This window comes from Sorex fumeus, unplaced genomic scaffold, assembly GCF_029834395.1.
Source record: "Sorex fumeus unplaced genomic scaffold, SorFum_2.1 ptg000047l, whole genome shotgun sequence".
NCBI lineage: Eukaryota > Metazoa > Chordata > Mammalia > Eulipotyphla > Soricidae > Sorex > Sorex fumeus.
The window spans coordinates 5,475,655-5,495,138 of record NW_026606104.1 but is presented as its reverse complement, the minus strand read 5'-3'; the positions used below and the strand labels follow the sequence as shown (position 1 = coordinate 5,495,138).

Genomic DNA, 19,484 nt, shown 5'->3' with positions numbered 1-19,484 from the left:
GACAGTTGTTGTGTTTTTCAACCTTGGGTTATATTCCCTCTGGCCAAGAGGGAGGAGTAGAGAAATTTACTGAGAAGACAGGAGGTAAGAAATTGGGTCACTGAGGTGTTGCCTTTTGGAAGTAAGGTATACTGCAGACTCCTTGGCAGATGCTAATAACATTGTCCTTATGGGAGTTCAGAAAACGAAGCTGAACCGCTTTGGGGGCCAGAGATAGTGTGTAAAGGCCCCTTGCCTTGTATGACCTAGGTTTGATCCCCAGGCGTGATTCCTGTGCACAGCTGGGTGTGGACCCCCTCAAAAAAGTACCACTTTGTGTTCGTCACCCATAGAACTGGAGGAACCTGTCCCGACTATGGGTGTTTCCCACCTGTAGTAGTATGTATAGCAACACCCAGTATGAGCTAGGGCCTGGGCGTTTGTCCTGAGTGACATCTTTTCTGTATTGTATCTTGTAGCATTCCAAATACTTTCTCTGTCTGAAATTTGTTTCCCCCTCCCTTCTCTCCCTGTCTTGTTGATAATTCACTTCTGTGTTTTGGCTCTCTTAGTTGTTCCTCTGCCCTCCCTGGTAGCCAGGACAGAGGATTTTGATTTCATTCTGAGCTTTGTTTTTACCACAGGGGGGGAATCTGAGGAATGGCCCTGGGATACTGGAGACCAGGTGGGGCCTGACCTCGGGAAGTTCTGTGTGGGGGTTTGTTGTTTGGTTTTTTCCCCCCTTCTCGAGTCCTTCCTCTTGGCTACTGGGGCCCCATTACCCGTAATGATTCATGCGGTCTTTATCTCCTCTCTCACCACAAGACTTAGTCATTTGCAGTTGAATATTAGATCAGCTAACAATAGTGCTGTGTAATAAACATGTTCTAGTCACTTTGCATACATTAACTCATCTCACTATAAAACTGGCAATGTTCTCCCCCACTTTGGGGATGGGGGGTTTATTTTTATTTTAAATTACATTATTGAATCACTATGAGATACACAGCTATAAGGTTTTTCGTGACTGGGTTTTAGTCATACCATTTTCCAACATTGTCAGTTCATCAATGTATATTTCCCAGTGTCCCCAGTTTCCTTCTCATCCCCCCACTCCAGCTTCTTACTCCATGGCAGGCTTGTTCTCTCTCTCTCTCTCTCTCTCTCTCTCTCTCTCTCTCTCTCTCTCTTTCACTTTCTCTCCCCACCCCCGCTTTCCCCCACCTTTTGGCATTATGGTTTGCACTATAGGTACTGAAAGGTTATCTTGTTTTTGTTTGTCTTGTTTGTTCCTTTACTTTCAGCACTCAGTTTTTTTTTGTTGTTGTTGGGTGTTTTTTTTTGTTTGTTTGTTTGTTTTTGTTTTTTGCTTTTTGTGTCACACCCATCGATGCACAGGGGTTATTCCTGGCTCTGCACTCAGGAATCACCCCTGGCTGTGCTCAGGGGACCATATGGGATCCTGGGAATCGAACCCTGGTTGGCCGCATGCAAGGCAAACGCCCTACCTGCTGTGCTATTGCTCAAGCCCCAGCACTCAGTTCTTGATCATTTCCAACTATCCTTGTTCAGTGGTCCCTTCTCTATCCTAACTGCCGTGCACCCCCACCACTTGTTGCAGGCTTCCATCCATGGACCAGTCCTTCTGACCCTTTTTTCCCCCTGACTTTGGGTGTTTGTCTCATACTGTGTTGTGTTGTTGGGTTTTTTAAAATTTTTTAATTTCCTTTTCATAAATTTGTTCACGATTGAGTACATTCAATATTTCAACACCACTCCCACCACCATTATTATTTTGTATTGTTTGTTATGAATAGTATGAGATGTCTGTAAGGGTCTGTCTCTGGTTCAATAAAAAAGAGAAGGGGGGGATTTAAAGCCTAGACAAGTAGTTTTGTCACAGAGCTGGTAAGTGGCAGATCTGGAATTCCTGAGTATGGAGTCTTGCCCTAGAAATCAGGCTTTTCCAAGCACTCACTGAAATGAAGTGAAGGGGAGAGTGTGAGCAGGTCTCTGGAGTGTCTGGGCCTGACTCACGCCTGCTGATCCTACACAAGCTGCTTAGCTCCGCCAGGCTTTTCCTCTCCTGTGAGGAACAAAGTCTGAAATACCTGCCTGTGGCTGAACTCTGCTTCTTCATTTGCAGTGTTATTAATACCCTAGGAACTTGAAGATCTTAAAGATCGTTCCAAGTTTTGTCCCAGTAAAATAGTGCAGGGCTTAGAAAATTAGTCACATGCTCAGAAGTTCAAATCCCATGTCCCACATGCACTGAACGTGATCCAATGCTTGGCTGGTTTGAGCCTGTAGCTTAGTGCACTCTCATCCCTGTGCTGTTTGGGGCTTCACTGTAGCCTGGTGCTTGTAAACACAACAGAAAAAAGATGTGCTGCACTAGTGATAGGAGTGACCATGAGGTGGGTCCAGCTAAGAGGGCGAGCCTCCACCGTCAGTTTAGACAATAGTGAAGAGTGCAGTTTTTAAGTTTGAATGATATTTGAATTCTCAAAAACATCTTGGAAAAAAAATACATTAAACCTAAGAAATGAGGGGCTAGAGCAATAGTACTTCCTTGAATGCAGCAAACTCGGATTCATGCCCAACATCACTTATGGTTCCCTGGTCCCCAAGCACCACAAAAAAAAAAAAAAGCAAGATCTGATAAATGAGGGCCCAGTGGCTCAGTGGTAGAGCTCCCTGCCTTGCATGTGTGAGGTCCTGAGTTCCATCTCTGCGTCCACCACCAAGCGTCCCAGTGACTCCAACAAACAATGTGTGTGTGTGTGTGAGACACCTGGAGCACAGCCAGCTTACAGGAATGGGGGAGTAGTCAGAGAAAGTATGGAGAAATCTAGTCATCCCCATAGGCTTCCTCTACTCTGTCCCAGGCACCTTCTGGTTTCAGAGTTGATGGTGAAGCAGTTTTTCTTTCCTTTAAGTACCTACTGCAGTGTCTTCAGATCTGTAGAAATTGCTGGCATGTTAGATAGAGCTGCTGCTTTCAATGCCCCTTTGTGCTTACCCAAAGCTGGAATTTGACAAAGGCCACCCAAGCTACTTGATTGCCTTGTGGTGAATGTTAATCATTGAGCATAGGAATTCTGTGCACGAAGTACTTGGCCCCATGCTGACTTGCCGCTCCTTCCCACTGTCAAACTGAATGCTACCAAACCCCACTCTCCTCCCTGTAAAGCTTTCAGGGTGGAAGAGGGAGGTTGGGTTTTTGACTACTCAAACCTTTGAGTTAGCCAAGAATATTCTGGGGTGGGAGTGGGGGGTGGAGCTCAAGACTTATTCCTGGTTCTGTGCTCAGGCATTACTCTTGTCAGGGCTCTGGGGACACTACACCCTGTGTAGATGAAGCCTGGATGACAGTTTGCAAGGCAAGCACCTAGACTAACCTATACCATCTCTCAAATTACAAGATATTTGAGGGGGGGATGTGGATTGGAGGGGGTTGGGTATTGGGGTGGACCTGGTGATGCTCAGGGGTTACTCCTGCTTTACACTCAGAAGTTACTCCTGGTGGTGGTCGGGACTTTGTGCTGGGGATCAGACCTAGATTAGCTGTATGCAAGGCAAATGCCCTCTCCACTGTACTATTGCTTTGGCTCCTCTAATCCCCAGATTCCTGATTTTTTTTGGTTACCAGATATCAGAGTTGAAACCTCAAATGATACATTACCTTTTTGATTTAAAACGATTGAAGGGCTGGAGTGATAGCACAGCGAGTAGGGCATTTGGCTTGCATGCGGCCGACCCAGATTCGATTCCCAGCATCCTATATGGTCCCCCAAGCACAGCCAGGAGTAACCCCAGTGCATCAGTGGGTATGACCCAAAAAGCCCAAAAAAATTTTTCTTTTTGAATTTTGGGGGCTGGTGAGAGTGTAATGGGCTGAGCACCTCTCTAGTACCACATAGTCTCCTGGGCATCATGGGATTTAAGCTTTTAAATCAGGACTTGCTGTTCAAGCCCATGTTCTCCCTTGATAATATGTTTCTTGCTTACTTGTCTGTTTCTTTGCTTATTTCCACTCTGGAGAAGTATTTTCTCTCTCTCTCTCTCTCTCTCTCTCTCTCTCTCTCTCTCTCTCTCTCTCTCTGTCTCTCTCAATTGAATCACCTTGAGGTACACAGTTAACAAGGCTGTCCACAATTGGGTTTCAGTTATACAATGTACCAACACCATCCCTCCACCAGTATACATTTCCCACCACCAATGTCCCCAGTTTCCAGTTTCCCTTCCACCACCCACTGTCACTACCCAGCCTCTCTCTGGTAGGCACTTTAGGTTTTTAGATTTTTTTTTTCTTTTTGGGTCACTTCCAGAGATGCTCAGGGACGTTACTTCTGACTCTGCACTCAGGAATTATTTCTGGCAGCGCTCGGGACAGGGACCATATGGAATGCTGGGGATTGAATCTGGGTCAGCCACATGCAAGGCAAATGCCTTCCCTGCTATACTATCACTCCCACCCCAGGCAGGCACTTTCCTTCTTTCTCTTGCCTATGTTCTTTGGAACACACCCTTCTCTCTCCCATCACATCTGTTTCAATAAAAACTACTGGGGACCCGAGAGATAGTACAGTGAGTAGATGCTTTCTTTCCTCTAAGCCAACTCAAGTTTGATCCCCAGCAACCCCTAGGGAACCTCCAGGCACCACAAGAAGTGGTTTCAAGTGCAGAGTCGAGTAACCCCTGAGCATCACTGAGCGTCGCCCAGAAAGCAATACACACAAACTACTTGTTTTACTTAAAAAACCAAAAGTATAGGGGCTGGGGCGATAGCACAGCGGGTAGGTCGTTTGCCTTGCATGCGGCCAACCCGGGTTGGCCAGCATCCCATATGGTCTCCTGAGCACTGCCAGGGGTAATTCCTGAGCACAGAGCCAGGAGTAACTTCTGTGCATCACAGAGTGTGACCCAAAAAGGGGGGGGGGGAAGTATAGGGGCCAGAGTGATAGTACAGTAGGTAGGGTGACCTGGCAAGCAGCTGACCTGGGTTCAACCCCTGGTATCCTTGATGGTCCCCTGATTACCATCAGGAGTAATTTCTGAGTGCAGTCAGTAGTTTAACCCCTTGAGCATAGTCTGGTGTGGCTCTCTGCAGAATATGCTCAAAAAAAGACTATGCTTTAAAAAAAAATTTAAAAAAACACAAAAGTATATCAGGGAGGGCCAGAGGGATAGTGCAGCGTTAGGGCACTTGCCTTGCACACAGCTGACCTGGGTTCAATTCCTGGTATCCCTTATGGTACCCTGATTACCATTAGGAGTAATTCCTGAGTGCAATCAGTAGTTAACCCCCTGAGTATAGTGTGATGTGGCTCCCTCCCCCCCCACCAAAAAAATAGTATCAGAATAAAGAAACTCAATATCAAGATAAGAAAGGAAGAATATAAATGAAGGAAGAAGGCTATGTTCAGTTTGGTTTATGTAACCAGAAGGAGCCCAAAAGGAGCTTTGGAGGCTACCATACTCCCATCTCAGTTCTTCATGTTGCTGGAGACAAGCTATTTCATCACTTTTTTTTTTTTTTTTTGCCTTTTTGGGCCACACCTGAAGATGCACGGGTCACTCCTGGCTTTGCACTCAGGGATTACTCTTTACGGTGCTCAGGGGGCCACATGGGATGCTGGGAATCAAACCCGGATCGGCCGCATGCATGGCAAACACCCTACCCCCAGTACTGTTGCTCTAGCCCCCATTCATCACTTACTGTAAATAACAGTTCCCCTCAGACCTACCATAAATCCCTGTAATGTATTGTCTTCCAGTTGCAATAAAAATGAGTTGCATCAATCAAAGGGGAGGAACTTGGAGAAGTAGTACAGGAAGCAAGTCTTTGCACTTCGCCAACCTGGGTTCCATCCCCAGGACTGCAGAGGGTCCCAAGTGCACAGCCATAAGTCAGTCCTGAGCTCTGTCAGGTGTGATAACCCCTCCAAAAAAAAAAAGCCCTTTTGTTATCTTACGAGTTTGGTGCCATGTGCATCAAATAAGAAAGAACGAACAACAAAGCGTTCGTTTAGCCATGTATGTCTGAAAGAAAATTGCTCTCAATCCAATATTTTTGAGAATCTTCACAACAGAACTGAACTTTTTAGGCTCAGGGAAATGGCTCAGAGGGCTGACGGCGTATACTCTACGTACAAGAGTCCCAGGTTCGATCCCCATAAGCACCATCTTCTGTGGACCCAAACCCCAAACGAACAAAACTGCTCTTCTGGAATCTGAGAGTTTAACAGACACTTCAGAGTGACAAAAAGACAACAAAACACTCGAAGGGTTGGACTGGAGCGGGCAGGACGCTGTCCTTCCACGCGGCCTACCCAGGTTCGGTTCGATCCCCGGCACCAACATACGGTACTCTGAGCGCCCCCCTCCCCCGAAACAAGTACTGAGCGCAGAGCCAGGAGTAAGCCCTGAACACAGCCGGGTATAGCCCCCAAACAACCATTCTGAGGGGCATCCATGAAATTCCAATTCCTCTAACCTTCCCGAGTCGTTTTGAAGGTCGCCTTTAGACCTTAACTCCAAGTCCATTGAGTTGAACTGGTTGGTAGGAGGGGTTAGGAGGAAAGCTGCACGTAAGTCTTAGCTTGGCTCTGTCCAGAAGGGAAAGCAATCACCACCAAGTTCCTCCCCAAGCCCCGCGCTGGTGAGGGGAACGGTCTCTTTAAGAGCTGGTGTTCTTGCCCCGCCCCTTAAGGGTATCAGCTGACGCGCCCGGTCATGTGACTCGCCTGTGCCCTAGGCACTCGGAGGCAGGGGCCGCATGCGCGGCTCGGAGACGCCGGGCTGGGGTTGGGGGCGCCGTGCCCCCAGCCCCGGGCTCGTGCTCAGTCTGCTGCTGTCGGCCGTGCCCCTTGGGCTACTGGGAGAGGAGACCCGCCAGGTGAGGGCTGGTGTGCTCTAGGGTTTGCGTAAATGCTGCCCCGGCGCGGGTGCGGGGTGGGATCGGGGTGACGAGGAGCCTGCGGAGATCATTCCCGGGCTTGGGGGCGGACGTCCGTCTGGGACCAACGGTGGGAGGGCTTCCGGCTCCCGACCAGTCTTGGCTGTTTTGTTTTCTCCCAGCTCCGTGACCTGATCTTCCCAATGAGTTCTGGACAGGCCTGGGCCTGCCCACTCCTTTACCACCTCTTCTCTGCCCTTTACAGGATCTCCATGTGCATGCTGGCGTAGGGCTCCGAGCACCCACCCTCTGCCAGGATTTCCCAGCCCCCCACCGCCCCAAGCAGCTCTTAAACCCAGTGTCACCTCCATATCCTGTTGCTCTGATTCTCAACGCTTTCTGTTCTAGGTCTTTATGGAGGTCGTCCCTGACTGGATGGACCCTCCGCAGAACTTACTCCATATCCGGGCAGTGGGCACCAATTCCACGCTGCATTATGTATGGAGCAGCCTGGGGCCGCCATCTGTGCTGTTGGTGGCCACGAACACCCCCAACAGTTCGCTCAGAGTCAACTGGAGCCTCCTCCTCTCTCCCGAGCCAGAAGGGGGCCTGATGGTGCTCCCTAAGGACAGTATCCGCTTTTCTTCTGCAGTTGTCTTTACCAGGGTGAGAGAAGGTGGGGGGGAGCACCCGCACATAAAGAGGTCAGGTGAGACTTGGGGGACAGAGGTTGGGGGAGTGGAGGTGGGATGGAGGCTGATATGGTCTGTGATTCAACAGAAATCTGGGGCCAGAAAGCAGAGTACAGCAGAAAAGGTGCTTGCTTTGCACACAGCTGACCCCAGTTTGATGCCCAGCACTTTATAGGGTCCCAGACCCTCACTAGGAGTAAGCCATGAGCGCTGCCTGATGTCCCCCAAAACAAAACAAAAAAAAAATGAAAAGAAAACTGGACACAGGCAAACCCAACTCCCTCCTCCACCAGCTGTTTGAGTTTGACGTCACCAACATCTCCGAGTTCACAAAGCCCCCTGGGAAGTCGTATCCGCCATACTCCTTGGCCAAGTTCTCCTGGAACAACATCAGTGACTCGCTGGATGTGACCACCCTGAGTGCCACGTTTCAAGGCTGTCCCACAAATGATTCCACAGGGGCATTTGCCAATGGCAGTCTGACCTTCAGGGTAAGGGTGTGGGGACCCCAGTGAAAGCTGATGTCTGTTGACAAGGGAGGTTGTGATGAATGGGGGTGGCCTGCAGCATGCACAGGCTGAAGCCTGCCACCCCCCACCTCCACACACAACTCATGTGTCTCTGGGCTCTTAGGTGCAGGCCTTCTCCAGATCCGGCCGACCTGCCCAGCCTCCTCGCCTGCTGCACACAGCAGACACCTGCCAGCTGGAGGTGGCCCTGGTCGGAGCCAAGCCCCGGGGAAACCACTCCCTGTTCGGGCTGGAGGTGGCCACTGTGAGCCAGAGCCCCGACTGCCCATCCATGCAGGAGCGACACTCCATTGATGATGAGTACACCCCTACTATCTTTCAGGTCAGCCTGCCAGGGGGTAGGGGGTAGGGGAGCAGAGGAGGATATGCTGCTAGGACCCCAGAAAATCACACTTTATTAGGCCACACTTTATCCAGCTCCTTAAAGTGCTGAAGAATGTAGTCCAGTCTCCACCCTCGGTGGAAGGGACAGGTGGACAAGAAAGGAGGCAGGAGCAAATGAGGGGGCCCACTCAGCAGTTGGAATCTGAAACAGCTTAGGGCCCCCAGGAGCCAGCGAAATGCAGACTTCCATCTGGGGAACCAAGAGACAGGATAGTGGGGAAGGCACTTGCCTTGCGTTGTGATGATTGACCCAGGTTCAAATCCTGGTACCCCATAGGATCCCCTAAGCCCCACCAGGAGTGATCTCTGAACATAGAGCCAGGAGTAACCTAAGCCTTGTGATCCAAGCAACCCCCCTACCCCCCAACCCACACACACTCAGAGAAAAAAAGCAGAGCTGGGAAAAGACCAGTTCCCCTTTGTGCAGGGGCGAGATTGTGGCCCTGGTGGAAACAGCTTGTGAGTTCTAGAACCAGGAATACCAGGTGGAGGTAGAAAAGGGGAGGGACGGGATGGTGGATAGAAGGCTCAGGCACAGCTTGGTCTTCTCACCAGCTTTTATCATCTTTCTCCTCAGTTGGACCAGCTCCTCTGGGATTCCCTCCTATCTGGTTTCGTTCAGTGGCGCCCTGTGGCTTTCTCCCAGAAACAGAGAGGCCGAGACTCAGCCCTGTCCTGCCAGACATCCCCTGTGTACCATCCTGAGGAGTACCTCCTTCCTCAGTCACCCATCGTTCGAGCCTTCTTTGGGTCCCAGAGCAACACATGTGCCTTCAACTTGACATTTGGGGCTGCCACAGGCCCCGGCTACTGGGATCAATATTACCTTAGCTGGTGAGTCTGGCTGGGCCCAGGTTGGGAGACCGTTGGGAAGGAGAGTAGGGCCAGCTTACGTCTCTTTCTCGCCCCCACCCACTCCAGGTCGATGATTCTGGGTATGGGCACCCCACCGGTGGACACCTTGTCCCCACTGGTCCTGGGCATCATGGCAGTAGCCCTGGGAGCCCCCACGCTTATGCTCCTGGCAGGAGGTCTATTTCTTCTGCTGGGTCCCAAGCGGTACTCGGAATACCAGCCCATAAATTGAAGCCCGTCGGGGGTCTGAGAGAGAACACAGCGTTGAAGGCACTTGGCTGGTATGTAGACAACGTGAGTTGGATCCCAGCACTGTGTAGGATGACCGAGCACCACCAGGTGTGATCTCTGAATACACTGCTGGGTGTGGCCCAAACATGAGAAAGAAATTGGAAGCCCGTCTTCAGGCTGGACATTGCTGAATCTGCCTGGCTGCACCTTGAATGTGCATATTTGAGGGACAGCAGGTTCCCCACTCCCCTGTCAATTCTGTGCAGAACTTCAGACCAGCCTCAGTGTTAACTGTTCTGGAGGGAGGACCCCTCTGTTGCCTCCCTGCTCCTCATCCTCTGCTTCCCTCGGACCACTCCTGAAAGAGAAACCTTGGCTGCTGGGCTGCCCTGGAGGAAATGAAATACTTATTTTTTTTCCACAGACCTTGTCTCTTGGTGTGTGAGTGGGCTGGGCTGTTCTTGGGCTGTGTGTGTGTGGGGGGGGGGGGGGACAGAGGGGGGGGCTGCAGTGGAAGGTACCTTTCGGGTTGTTGCTGCGCTTCCTTTCCAGGCCTGGTTCCCGCCCTTACCATGGGACCAGGCTTCTGCCAGACAGGAAGCTGGGAATTTTTGGGTGCCAACTGGACAAGGAAGGGACACTTGAGATGGTGCAAAGGAAAAGCAAGCCAGGAAGGCTGGTAGTCATTTATTGTGGCACACATACACATCCCGTATATCCACCCCAGACCCACTGGGGAGACAGGTTTCCCTCTCTGCCCTTTGCCCAGGCGCACTCTAGAGGTGGCACATTCCAGGCGCCTTAAATTCATTGGAAAGGAAGAGGATACTGAGCTGTCCTAGGCAGCTGGAATGTCTTGTGGAAGAGAAAAGGCCCAAGGAGGGGCCGGTGCTGGGGGGATCCAGAGCCCATGCTTTGGATCCTCCCTAAGGTGAAAGTACTGCTTGGTTTGATGTCCAGATTCTTCTCTTTCGGCCTTGTTCATCGTTCCAGTCTTCCCCAGCACCTCTGCCCATACACCCGCCCAGGAATAACCACCATAGCTAGGGGCTGCCCGCTGCTCCTAGAAGCTGGAGATAGGCGTCTGAGCCCACAGTGCTGAATACCCCAGGGCAAAGTGGGAAGGAGGCTGCTACCGGGCTGCCCCGGAGGCCTGTGGGACTGACTCCTCCATCTCTGGCTGCAAGAAAGTCTGTTCCCGCCCTGCCGGTGACAGCAGCTGTGGGACTCATCTCCACTGAGATTTCCTGGACTGGGTGCACAGGACAGGGTGGCTCAGCCCCAACGGTGGGGCCTATAGTCTCGGGCGTGGTCTGGGTAATCTAGGCGGCTCTCAGCCGTGAGCATGCGTTCAGGCTCCACCACGAACATGTAGTAGAGATTCCACACAAGCATGGACAGTAAGGGCAGGAACGTGAGACCGTAGCCAAAGCCTCGGAAGGAGCGGCCCACTGCGAAGGTCAGCCAGTAAATCAGCCTGGGGAGGCAAGAGAAGGGTCAGGGGAAGTTAATTAGCTGGAGGCGATAGGTGCTAGAGAGATCACGCACACTGTATGTACAGCAGTGCCAGGGTACCCACAGGTTTCTCCTGCTATCCAACATCCCCATAGCATGTGATATGAATCAGGGATATGGGGGTTGCAGCTTTCCCACACCCCCAAAATAACCTACCAAGGGGCTGAAAGGGCTCAGTGGTAAAGCACATGCCTTGTATGCATGAGGCCTCAGGTTTGAGGCCCAGAATTATAAAAATAATTTGCCCAAGGGGGATAGTACATACAAGGATAATACAAGGGGGTAGGGTGCTTTCCTTGCATGTGGCCAACCCAGGTTGAATTCCCAGAACCCCATCTGGTCCCCTGAGCCCCACCAGTAGTGATTCCTGAATGCAAAGCCAGGAGTAAGCTTTCTGAACTGCCAGGTACTGCCCCAAAGGCCAAAAAAAAAAAACCCACTATCTTAGGTTCAAAAAAAAAAAAGGAATTAGGATCTGAGAAATAGTACTGCAGGTAAGGTACTTGCCTTGTGTGTAGCTGAGCCTGCTTCAAAACCTGGCACCACATAGGGTACCTGAAGCACTATTAGGAGTGATCTCTGAGCACAGAGCCAGGAGGAAGCCCCAAAACCAAACAAAAATATACCAATGGGTATCACAAATCACAAATCATCCTGTTATTCGTCGATTGCCTCGAGCAGGCCCCAGTAACGTCTCCTTCATCCTAGCCCTGAGATTATATTCAAGGCTCTTTAGGAGAATGAGACCCATCATTGTTACTGGTATTTGGTATATTGGCTACGCCACGGGGAGTTTGCCAGACTCTGCCTTGTGGGCAGGCTACATTCGGTAGCCTGCCAGTTTGTCCTTCTCACCAATGGGTATAATAAAATAAATTCTCCCTTTAGTGATTCTCAGCCACCCTATTTGCTTCCCTTATCTCCCCACCTCGACTCCACAGGAAACTAGTATGAGATGTATGACATGGAACCCTGAGCCTCATATATAAAGAACATGCAGTCTCCCACTGAGTTTCCCCCACCATTGCAGGGGTTTTTTTTGTTTGTTTGTTTTTTGGTTTCTATTTTGCTTTTTGGGTGTTCTGGGTGTTCCTTCCCGGAGTCCCTTGGAGGGGAGCGGGTTGAGCTTTCCTCCCCGCCCCGACCAGGGCTACGGCAGCCGAAGACCTCCAGGACCAGCCACCACCATGCTGAGACCACTCTCCGCACATCTGAAGGTACTGGCAGAGGGACAAAGCCACGCGGGTTCCGGGGCCGAGACCTCCAAGCCTACTCGATTTGGAGTCGAGCATCTTCCACCCAGATCCTCCAAATTCCAGTAGGCGGGGGTCACACCCACCACCTGGCCCCCTGGCGCCGTGTAATCCCATCAGCGGCCAAGACTCAGAGACTATAAAATCCAGATCCCAGAACCGCGCGGCCGCATTCACGGCCGCGCGACATCTTATTATCTCATTCCTACTTTGGACAAACTTGCAGGCTATCGAATGTAGCCTGCCCACAGGGCAGAGTCTGGCAAACTCCCCGTGGCCTACCAAATATGCCAAATACCAGTAACAATGATGGGTCTCATTCTCCTAAAGAGCCGTGAATATAATCTCAGGGCTAGGATGAAAGAGACGTTACTGGGGCCTGCTCGAGGCAATCGACGATTAACAGGATGATGAAATGAAATGAAAAATTTTGCTTTTTGGGTCACACCAGCATTGCTCAAGGGTTACGCCTGGCAGGGCTCAGGGGACGAACCACCATTTGACCCAGGGATCAAATCTGGGTCAGCCTTGGGCACAAGTGCCTTCCCCACTGTACTGTCTCTCTGACCAAGCTTCAGGGTTCATTTGTTTGTTTTGTTTTGTTTTTTTGGACACACCCTGAAGTGCTCAGGGCTTACTACCAGCTTTGCACTCAGGAATTATTCTTAGCAGTGCTCCAGGGCACGATATGGGTAATTGAACCCAAATCTGCCAGGTGCAAGGCAAATGCCCTACCTGCTATACTATCACTCAAGCCCCCACTTCTTTTACAGCATTGTGTTACAGCACAGTGTATTACAGTGTAAAGGAAGAAATTAAAGGGGTGGGGCTGGACCGATAGCACAGCGGGTAGGCCAACCCGGGTTCGAATCCTGGCATCCCATATGGTTCCCTGAGCACCGCCAGGAGTAATTCCTGAGTGCAGAGCCAGGAGTAACCCCTGAGCATCGCCGGGTGTGACCCAAAAAACAAAAAAAATAAGGAACTAAAGGGGTTAAGTAAAACTGATCAAAGGTCACCAATCTGGGAAACAGTCAAACTGACTTAAACCCATGTTCACACAGCACCTGCCTTCCATTTTAGAGAGAGAAGGAAGAGCAAACAGATCAAGATACCTAAAATTAGGGGGCAGGAGTGACAGTACAGCATATAGGGCACCTGTCTTGCACGTGGACCCTGTTCTATCTCTGTATCCCATATGGTCCTCCAAGCATTGCCAGGAGTAATTCCTGATAGTGAGGGGTGCATATCAGCTACAAAGCACAGACAAAGCCACACAGCCATGCTCCCCAGGCACCTGACTGCGGCCAACACTATATGGCCAGCTCACTCCTAAATGCAGACAATTCTATAGACAAGGAAACTGTAACACAAAGCTTTGAGCTTGCCTATGGGTGCCATAAAATGACATAAGAGTGGGAAGGCACTTGTGTTCTGGGCCTGCATTCTAGGTTTCTTCCCCAGTCTGTGATTACCTCTTAGTAAAATAGGTGACATGGTGCAGGGGAGAGGGCTCAAAGGACAAATGTTTTGCGGGCAGGAGCCCTGTGTTCAGTCTCCTGCACTGAATGCTCCTATGGGAATCTGGGAGTGATCCCTCCCTGTCAGATGTGTAACACACCCCTTCCCACAGAAAAAAAGGAGGTAATGTGGCCCAGAGAGTCATCCTTTAGCTCACTGATGATTGTTACTGCTTAAACCAACTTCTTTTAAGTCAAAATAATTATGAGGTTTGAAGAGACAGTAAATTGAGTAGGGTGCTTTCCTTGCATGCAGTCAGCCTGGGTTTGTTCTCTGGCACCTCACATGATCTCCCAAGCTCTGCCAGGAGTGACCCCTGAGCACAGAGGCAGGAGTAAGCCCTGAGCACCACCAGGTGTAGCCCCTAAAACAAAGCAAATTAAGATGAATGACTGAATTATTTGGTTCAGGGGGGCCACACCTGGCAGTACTAGGGACTACTCCCAGCCAGCTTTGTACTCAGGGGTTGCTCCCAGCAGTGTCCAGGGAACCATGCGGTGCTTGGAGATTGAGCCCAGTCCTCTGGCATGCAAAGCACGCGCCCCAGCCTGTTAGCCATCTCTCCAGCCTTAAACCAACTTCTACCTGAGAGCAGCATTTCTCAAAAGAGGTAGGAGGTTGAGTGACATAAGAGGGAACATGTTCATCTCAGGACATATTTTCAGAAAAAAATGGCATGACTGCATGAGACACAAGTCTGAAAGCACAGATGACCATTAGATTTCAATCAGAAATGGAAGGTAAAGTCTGATTAGAAAGAATGTCTTAGCAGTTAAAGCTACCGAGAATTCTATACTAAAAGGAACACAAGAGAAGACCGTAAGACAAAAGTGGGGGCCGGAGTGGTAGTACAGTGGAGAAGGCATTTGCCCTGCATGTGGCCAACCGAGGTTCGATCCCCCGGCAACCCATATGGTCTCCTGAGCACCACCAGGAGTAATTCCTGAGTGCAGAGTCATGAGTAACCTCTGAGTATCTCCAGGTGTGAGCCAAAAATCAAAAAAAAAAAAAAAAAGAGACAAAAGTAATACGACCTAATTTGGTTTCTGAATGCTTGAGTGTCTTCTGGATTAAGGTGCTTACCCAGGACTTCAGTGATAAAATAATATATCAAACTAGAGCTTGCGTGGCTTAAGTCCATATCACCGGGAGAGCAATACCTTGAATAATTCCCTCCTCTTTACAAGTAGGAAATTTCCTACCCAGGGACAGTAGGAAACAGAACCACATAGAATAATCCCTGAGGTAGTGGGGTAGTGGGGTGTTGGGGTGGCATGAGTGAGAATGTCCTCAAATCGCTGCCTTTGTTCTAGGCAGTTCCAAAGTGGAGAGCCAGGCAGCGGATTCTAGCACTATGAGGAGAGAAAATGCCTTATGCAGAACTAATGGTTGTGGTTTTGCTTTTGGGCCACACCCTGCCATGATCAGGGATTCTCCTGATAGTGCTGGGGTTGGCCATGTGCAAGGCAAGCGCCTTCTTCCATGCGCTGTCTGCAGCTGGTGAGGGGGGCTGGACTCATGTTGCAGGGCAGCCAGGGAGGTGGACACTGGATCCACAAAGCTCTACGCTCTACCATGCCTGACTCTCCAGACATTCAGAGACGCCTGGGTCCTGAGTCCCCACGGCTACCTGTCCCTGCCACAGCCCCCACCCCACCCCACCCTACCCCCACCCAGCCCCAACTCACCGGGAGACTGCAAAAAGACCCGTAAGCAGAGGCAGCAGCTTGAGGGCATCCTGGGGCAGGTACGTGGAGAGCACGGCCAGGTTGAAAAAGTAGAGGATGAAGAGCTGGACTGACTGGGCCACGTACCTCCGGTGGATCTCCACCTCCCGCCGCGGCTCTCCAAAGGGCCTGAGAGCCGAAAAGCACAGCAGGCTCAGTCCGTAGACCAGGAGCCCTGAATGGGGTGGGAGAACACAAGGGTCAGAGCGGAGCCGGAGAGTGGAGGAAGGTACTTGCCTGGGTGCCGCTAGCTAGGATTCCACCCTTAGCACTGCGTAGGGTCCCTAGAGCCCCACCAGGAGTGAGCCCTGAGCACAGAGCCAGGTGGTCCAAACCTCCCTCCTCCCAAACAAGAAATAAGAGGAACAGGATGCTGGGAACTGGGCTTGTGGCCTGGGCTCAAGGAAGGCGGGCAGAGATGGTGTTTGGAGGAGCAGGGTCAGAGGGTAGCTCTTGTGAGAAGCCCCTCGCCCTGCCGGTCCAGGGCAGGAGAAGGTAAGGGGCTCCTCTTCCCAGGCCATGCAGCCGGGTGCTCCCAGCGCCCAGGGACCCCGGCTCACCCAGCACGATGGGGAAGGTGGCGAAGACCCCGCAGCGCAGCGTGTAGATGAGGCGGGAACTCATGGTGGGCAGGCGGGGTGCGTCAAAGGGCAGGAAGGCGTAGGCGCCGTAGAGCAGCGAGGGGAAGAGCACCAGCGCGGCGCCCATGGACGCCACGGCCCGCAGCGCCTCGCGGCCGCTGCACACACCACAGCCCCCGCAGGCGCGGGCCGGGGGCCGCACCGCCGCCTCGGCCCACTTGCGCTCAGGGGGCTCCGGGTGCGGGGACCGGGCTGGCAGGAAGGTCCGACGGCGATCACCCGTGCCCGCCTCGCCGCGCGCACTGGGCTCCTCTGGGGGCCGCCGCTCGATGCAGCGCAAGTCGATGGGCACAAAGGCCCGGGCCGCTTTCTCGGGCAGCAGGTTGACATCGTCTTCGGGCGATTCCTCCAGCTTGGTGGGTGACTCCAAGCCCAGGGGTTCAGGCTCGATGTCGCGCCAGCCGGGAGGGTCCGGAAAGGGGGCGCTGGGCTGGGGGATGGACCCCCAGGGCAAGGTGGCAGCCTCACTTACTGTGCTGTTCAGCCCGTCCTCAGTCCCCGTGCCATCGGTGGGGGACCCGGCAGAAAACCCCACTCTGGGGGACTCAGTTCCCGGGGGGGACTCGGACCCACATTCTCTTTCCAGCTGCTGGCCATTGGGGACCAAGGCCTGAGGGGTGCTCTTCTCTGGGACCTCGTGCCCCTTCACCTCCAGCAGGGCCAAGTTTTCAGGTTCTGTCATCCTGATGTCTCCGTTCTGGGGTGCACCCCGAGGTCATGTCACCCTGGAGAGGGGACACAGGAAGGCCCCCCTGTCAGAAGACGGGTTGTTACACGTGGCCGACCCTTGTTTGATTCCTGGCACCCGGTAAAGTCCCCCAAGCCTTGCTAGGAGAGATCGCTGAGAGCAGAGCCAGGAGTAAGCCCTTAGTAACCCCGGTGTGGCCCACAGACAAAAAAATTAAAAGGCCGGTCGGCGGAGCGGGAACTCTTCGGTGCAGTGAGCCTCCTGGGCTCAGACCTGGCAGATCAGCAGGGGGAACAGAGTCCACGGAGGTGTTGACATAGAGCAGGCGGGAGGGACCTTACTCCAGTGGAGGCGGCCTTTCGACATCCCATACCCGAGGGGGGAGGCAGGGTCAGGGGGCCCTGGCAGCCTGACCTCAACACCACCCACAACTTCTCCCCACCTCCACCTAAACCCCCAGGGTCAGGGCCACCTTTGTGCAGGAATGGGAGGGGAAGGAAGGGTCTAAAACTTTGCCAAAACTTTCCTTCCCCACTAAGAACCTTGTGGACAGAGAGCTTGGCCTTACCCCTTTATCCCTACTACCCCTCATCTCCTCCCCAGCAGATCCCCTTTGAAACTAAGCTCCCCTGCAGTGGATCACAGTCAATTGTCAGCAAATTTGTCCCGAGAGCTGGCAGTCACAGGGCACCCGTTTTTGGGGGGGGTTTCGATTTTTTTTTTTTTTTGTCTCCGGTCTGGGTCCTTGGTCAGTTTCCAAGGTTCCTCCTGAGCCCACCTCATCCAGCTCCCACGGCCTGGGCTTGCCATGCTGACTTCCAGGTTAGATCATGGCTGTTTCCCTGTCTCCTCATCTACCTGTTCCTTCTCCCTCCCGTCCCCTGTCCTGTTCAGCTCCTGAATGGGACTGACTCCCCTCCCTCCGTCACCTCAAGGGATCTCCTACCCCCTGCTGTTTGGATCCATGACTCCCTCTTACTTTCCATCTGGAGAGAGATGAAGGGTCCCCAGCGTCTGGGACGGAGCTGCCTAGCTCTCCGCTGGCTCTGCAAGTATTTCTAACTCTCTTCACCTGGGTCTCCAAACCTGTCTGACCAGAGCAGGTGGGGCCCAGATTAAAGGGGCAGGCCCCGCCCCGCCCTGCTGAATCTGCCGACAGAAAAAGCATTGGAGGAGGAGTCATCCTTTCTGGAAATGGGGGTTCAGCAGGACACAGTGGTAGGTGTGTCCCCCAGGCACAGAGGTGGGTTGAAGCCCCAGTTCAGAAAAGCAGAGAGGAAGATTTATTTCTACTTCAAAGAGTGCTGTGGAGTACGATGGGGGACACCAGCAAAGAGCCAGGGTGTCTGTATTTATTTACTCAGCATATATTAAGCACCTGCTATTCTACACACAATCATAGGAGAAAGCAAGATGAATGATAGGCAAGCTCTTTGCCCTTGAGCTTGTTCAGTGAGGATACAGGAACCCCTAGCAACTAAATCAGTAAGACCTTTTCAGTAGGGGTAAACCTATGAAGAGGCAACATTTGAGCCGGGATTCAACCAGCAATCAGGATGTATGAGTATTTCAACCAGGAAACTTGCCAGAGAAGGTTACAAGGAGAGAGATAGGGAGAGAGAGAGGGGAGGGAGAGAGAGGGAGAGAGAGGGAGAGAGAGAGAAAGGCTGTTTCAGGAGAAAGAAGGTAGGTGGCTGAGTTCAGGTGAAATATTGGTGGAAAGGGAATTAATTTGTGCAAATCTCTTTGCCTCCCGTCCCCATTATTTATTTATTTATTTCTGGCCACACCTGGGGTCTCAGGATTGACTCCTGGATGATTACTCCAGGAGTTAACCGCTGTACAGTCTGGTGCCCACCTTGTTTAATAGGTTTAAGAAAGCAATGGGCGGGGCAGGGGGAAGTGAGGAACTGGCTTCTCCTTGGTGTAGGAATTTACCCCCTATGTCTTTTTGTTCGTTTTTGGGTTGGGAACCTCACCCAGCAACGCTCAGGGCTCTCTCCTGGCTTTGCACACAGGAATCACTCCTGGTGGTGCTTGGAGGATCATATGGGATGCTGAGGACTGAACCCAGCAAGGCGGCCCCTTGCCCGATATACTATCGCTCCAGCTTTATGTCTTTATATGTCTTTTAAACTCTGTGAGGGCAGAGACAGGGTTGGGGTTGCTCATTGCGCCTCCAGAAGCCAGTTGCAGTTGCAAGGTAGCAAGTGTTCCATAAGCGGTGACTAAACTGGTAACAGTTGCGTGTGTAAGTATGTGTCTTTGGGAGGCAGAGCTGACGGGTGAGGGGCTCCTACCGCTTCTTTATTCGTGGGCTCTGCTCTTAAGGTCACATTCCTGACCCTCCTCCAGGAAACTTACACGGACACGTTTTGTGGTTGGTTTATCTAACTAACAGGGGAACTGGAGTCAATCTACCCAATTTTACGAAGGAGGTTCGGATCAGATGTGGCGAGGAGGCTGAAGAAGCAGAAGAATGGACCGAATGTCCGCTGGAGGACAAAGCACAGTGACGCTCCTAGCGGTGAACCCATCTGTCCCAGCGCATCTTAGCTGCACCCTCC

The 19,484-nt window shown here is 51.9% G+C and overlaps 2 protein-coding genes across 3 annotated transcripts; one reads left to right on the top strand and one right to left on the bottom strand.

Annotated features, from left to right (window-relative positions):
* The first annotated feature begins 6,729 nt into the window (after positions 1-6,729).
* GLMP (glycosylated lysosomal membrane protein) lies at positions 6,730-9,997 on the top strand. 2 transcript variants are annotated; one of them, XM_056123138.1, is made up of 6 exons: positions 6,730-6,880; positions 7,289-7,546; positions 7,866-8,063; positions 8,206-8,424; positions 9,064-9,320; positions 9,408-9,997. In XM_056123138.1, exons 1-6 carry the CDS (start codon positions 6,761-6,763, stop codon positions 9,571-9,573), a joined length of 1,218 nt encoding a protein of 405 aa, XP_055979113.1. In that variant the 5' UTR covers positions 6,730-6,760; the 3' UTR covers positions 9,574-9,997. The 2 variants fall into 2 exon arrangements, with proteins under 2 accessions (XP_055979113.1, XP_055979114.1); XM_056123139.1 differs by lacking the exon at positions 9,064-9,320.
* Positions 9,998-10,337: 340 nt separating this feature from the next.
* Positions 10,338-17,158, bottom strand: TMEM79 (transmembrane protein 79). Its single transcript, XM_056123538.1, has 3 exons — positions 16,149-17,158; positions 15,550-15,763; positions 10,338-11,049 (listed from the first exon to the last, which is right to left on the bottom strand). The coding sequence occupies exons 1-3, from the start codon at positions 16,909-16,911 to the stop codon at positions 10,848-10,850; spliced, it is 1,179 nt and encodes a 392-aa protein (XP_055979513.1). The 5' UTR covers positions 16,912-17,158; the 3' UTR covers positions 10,338-10,847.
* Positions 17,159-19,484: the final 2,326 nt, after the last annotated feature.

What these genes read in the sequence shown, in the direction of transcription:
- GLMP (XM_056123138.1), top strand. Translation starts at nt 6,761, where the DNA reads ATGCGCGGCTCGGAGACGCCGGGCTGGGGTTGGGGGCGCCGTGCCCCC. An exon ending in TGGGAGAGGAGACCCGCCAG is followed by an intron (nt 6,881 to 7,288) that starts GTGAGGGCTGGT and finishes TTTCTGTTCTAG; the next exon opens with GTCTTTATGGAGGTCGTCCC. An exon ending in ATGGCAGTCTGACCTTCAGG is followed by an intron (nt 8,064 to 8,205) that starts GTAAGGGTGTGG and finishes CTGGGCTCTTAG; the next exon opens with GTGCAGGCCTTCTCCAGATC.
- TMEM79 (XM_056123538.1), bottom strand. Translation starts at nt 16,911, where the DNA reads ATGACAGAACCTGAAAACTTGGCCCTGCTGGAGGTGAAGGGGCACGAG. An exon ending in CACCTTCCCCATCGTGCTGG is followed by an intron (nt 15,764 to 16,148) that starts GTGAGCCGGGGT and finishes CACCCCATTCAG; the next exon opens with GGCTCCTGGTCTACGGACTG. An exon ending in GGTCTTTTTGCAGTCTCCCG is followed by an intron (nt 11,050 to 15,549) that starts GTGAGTTGGGGC and finishes TTGCCTCCCCAG; the next exon opens with GCTGATTTACTGGCTGACCT.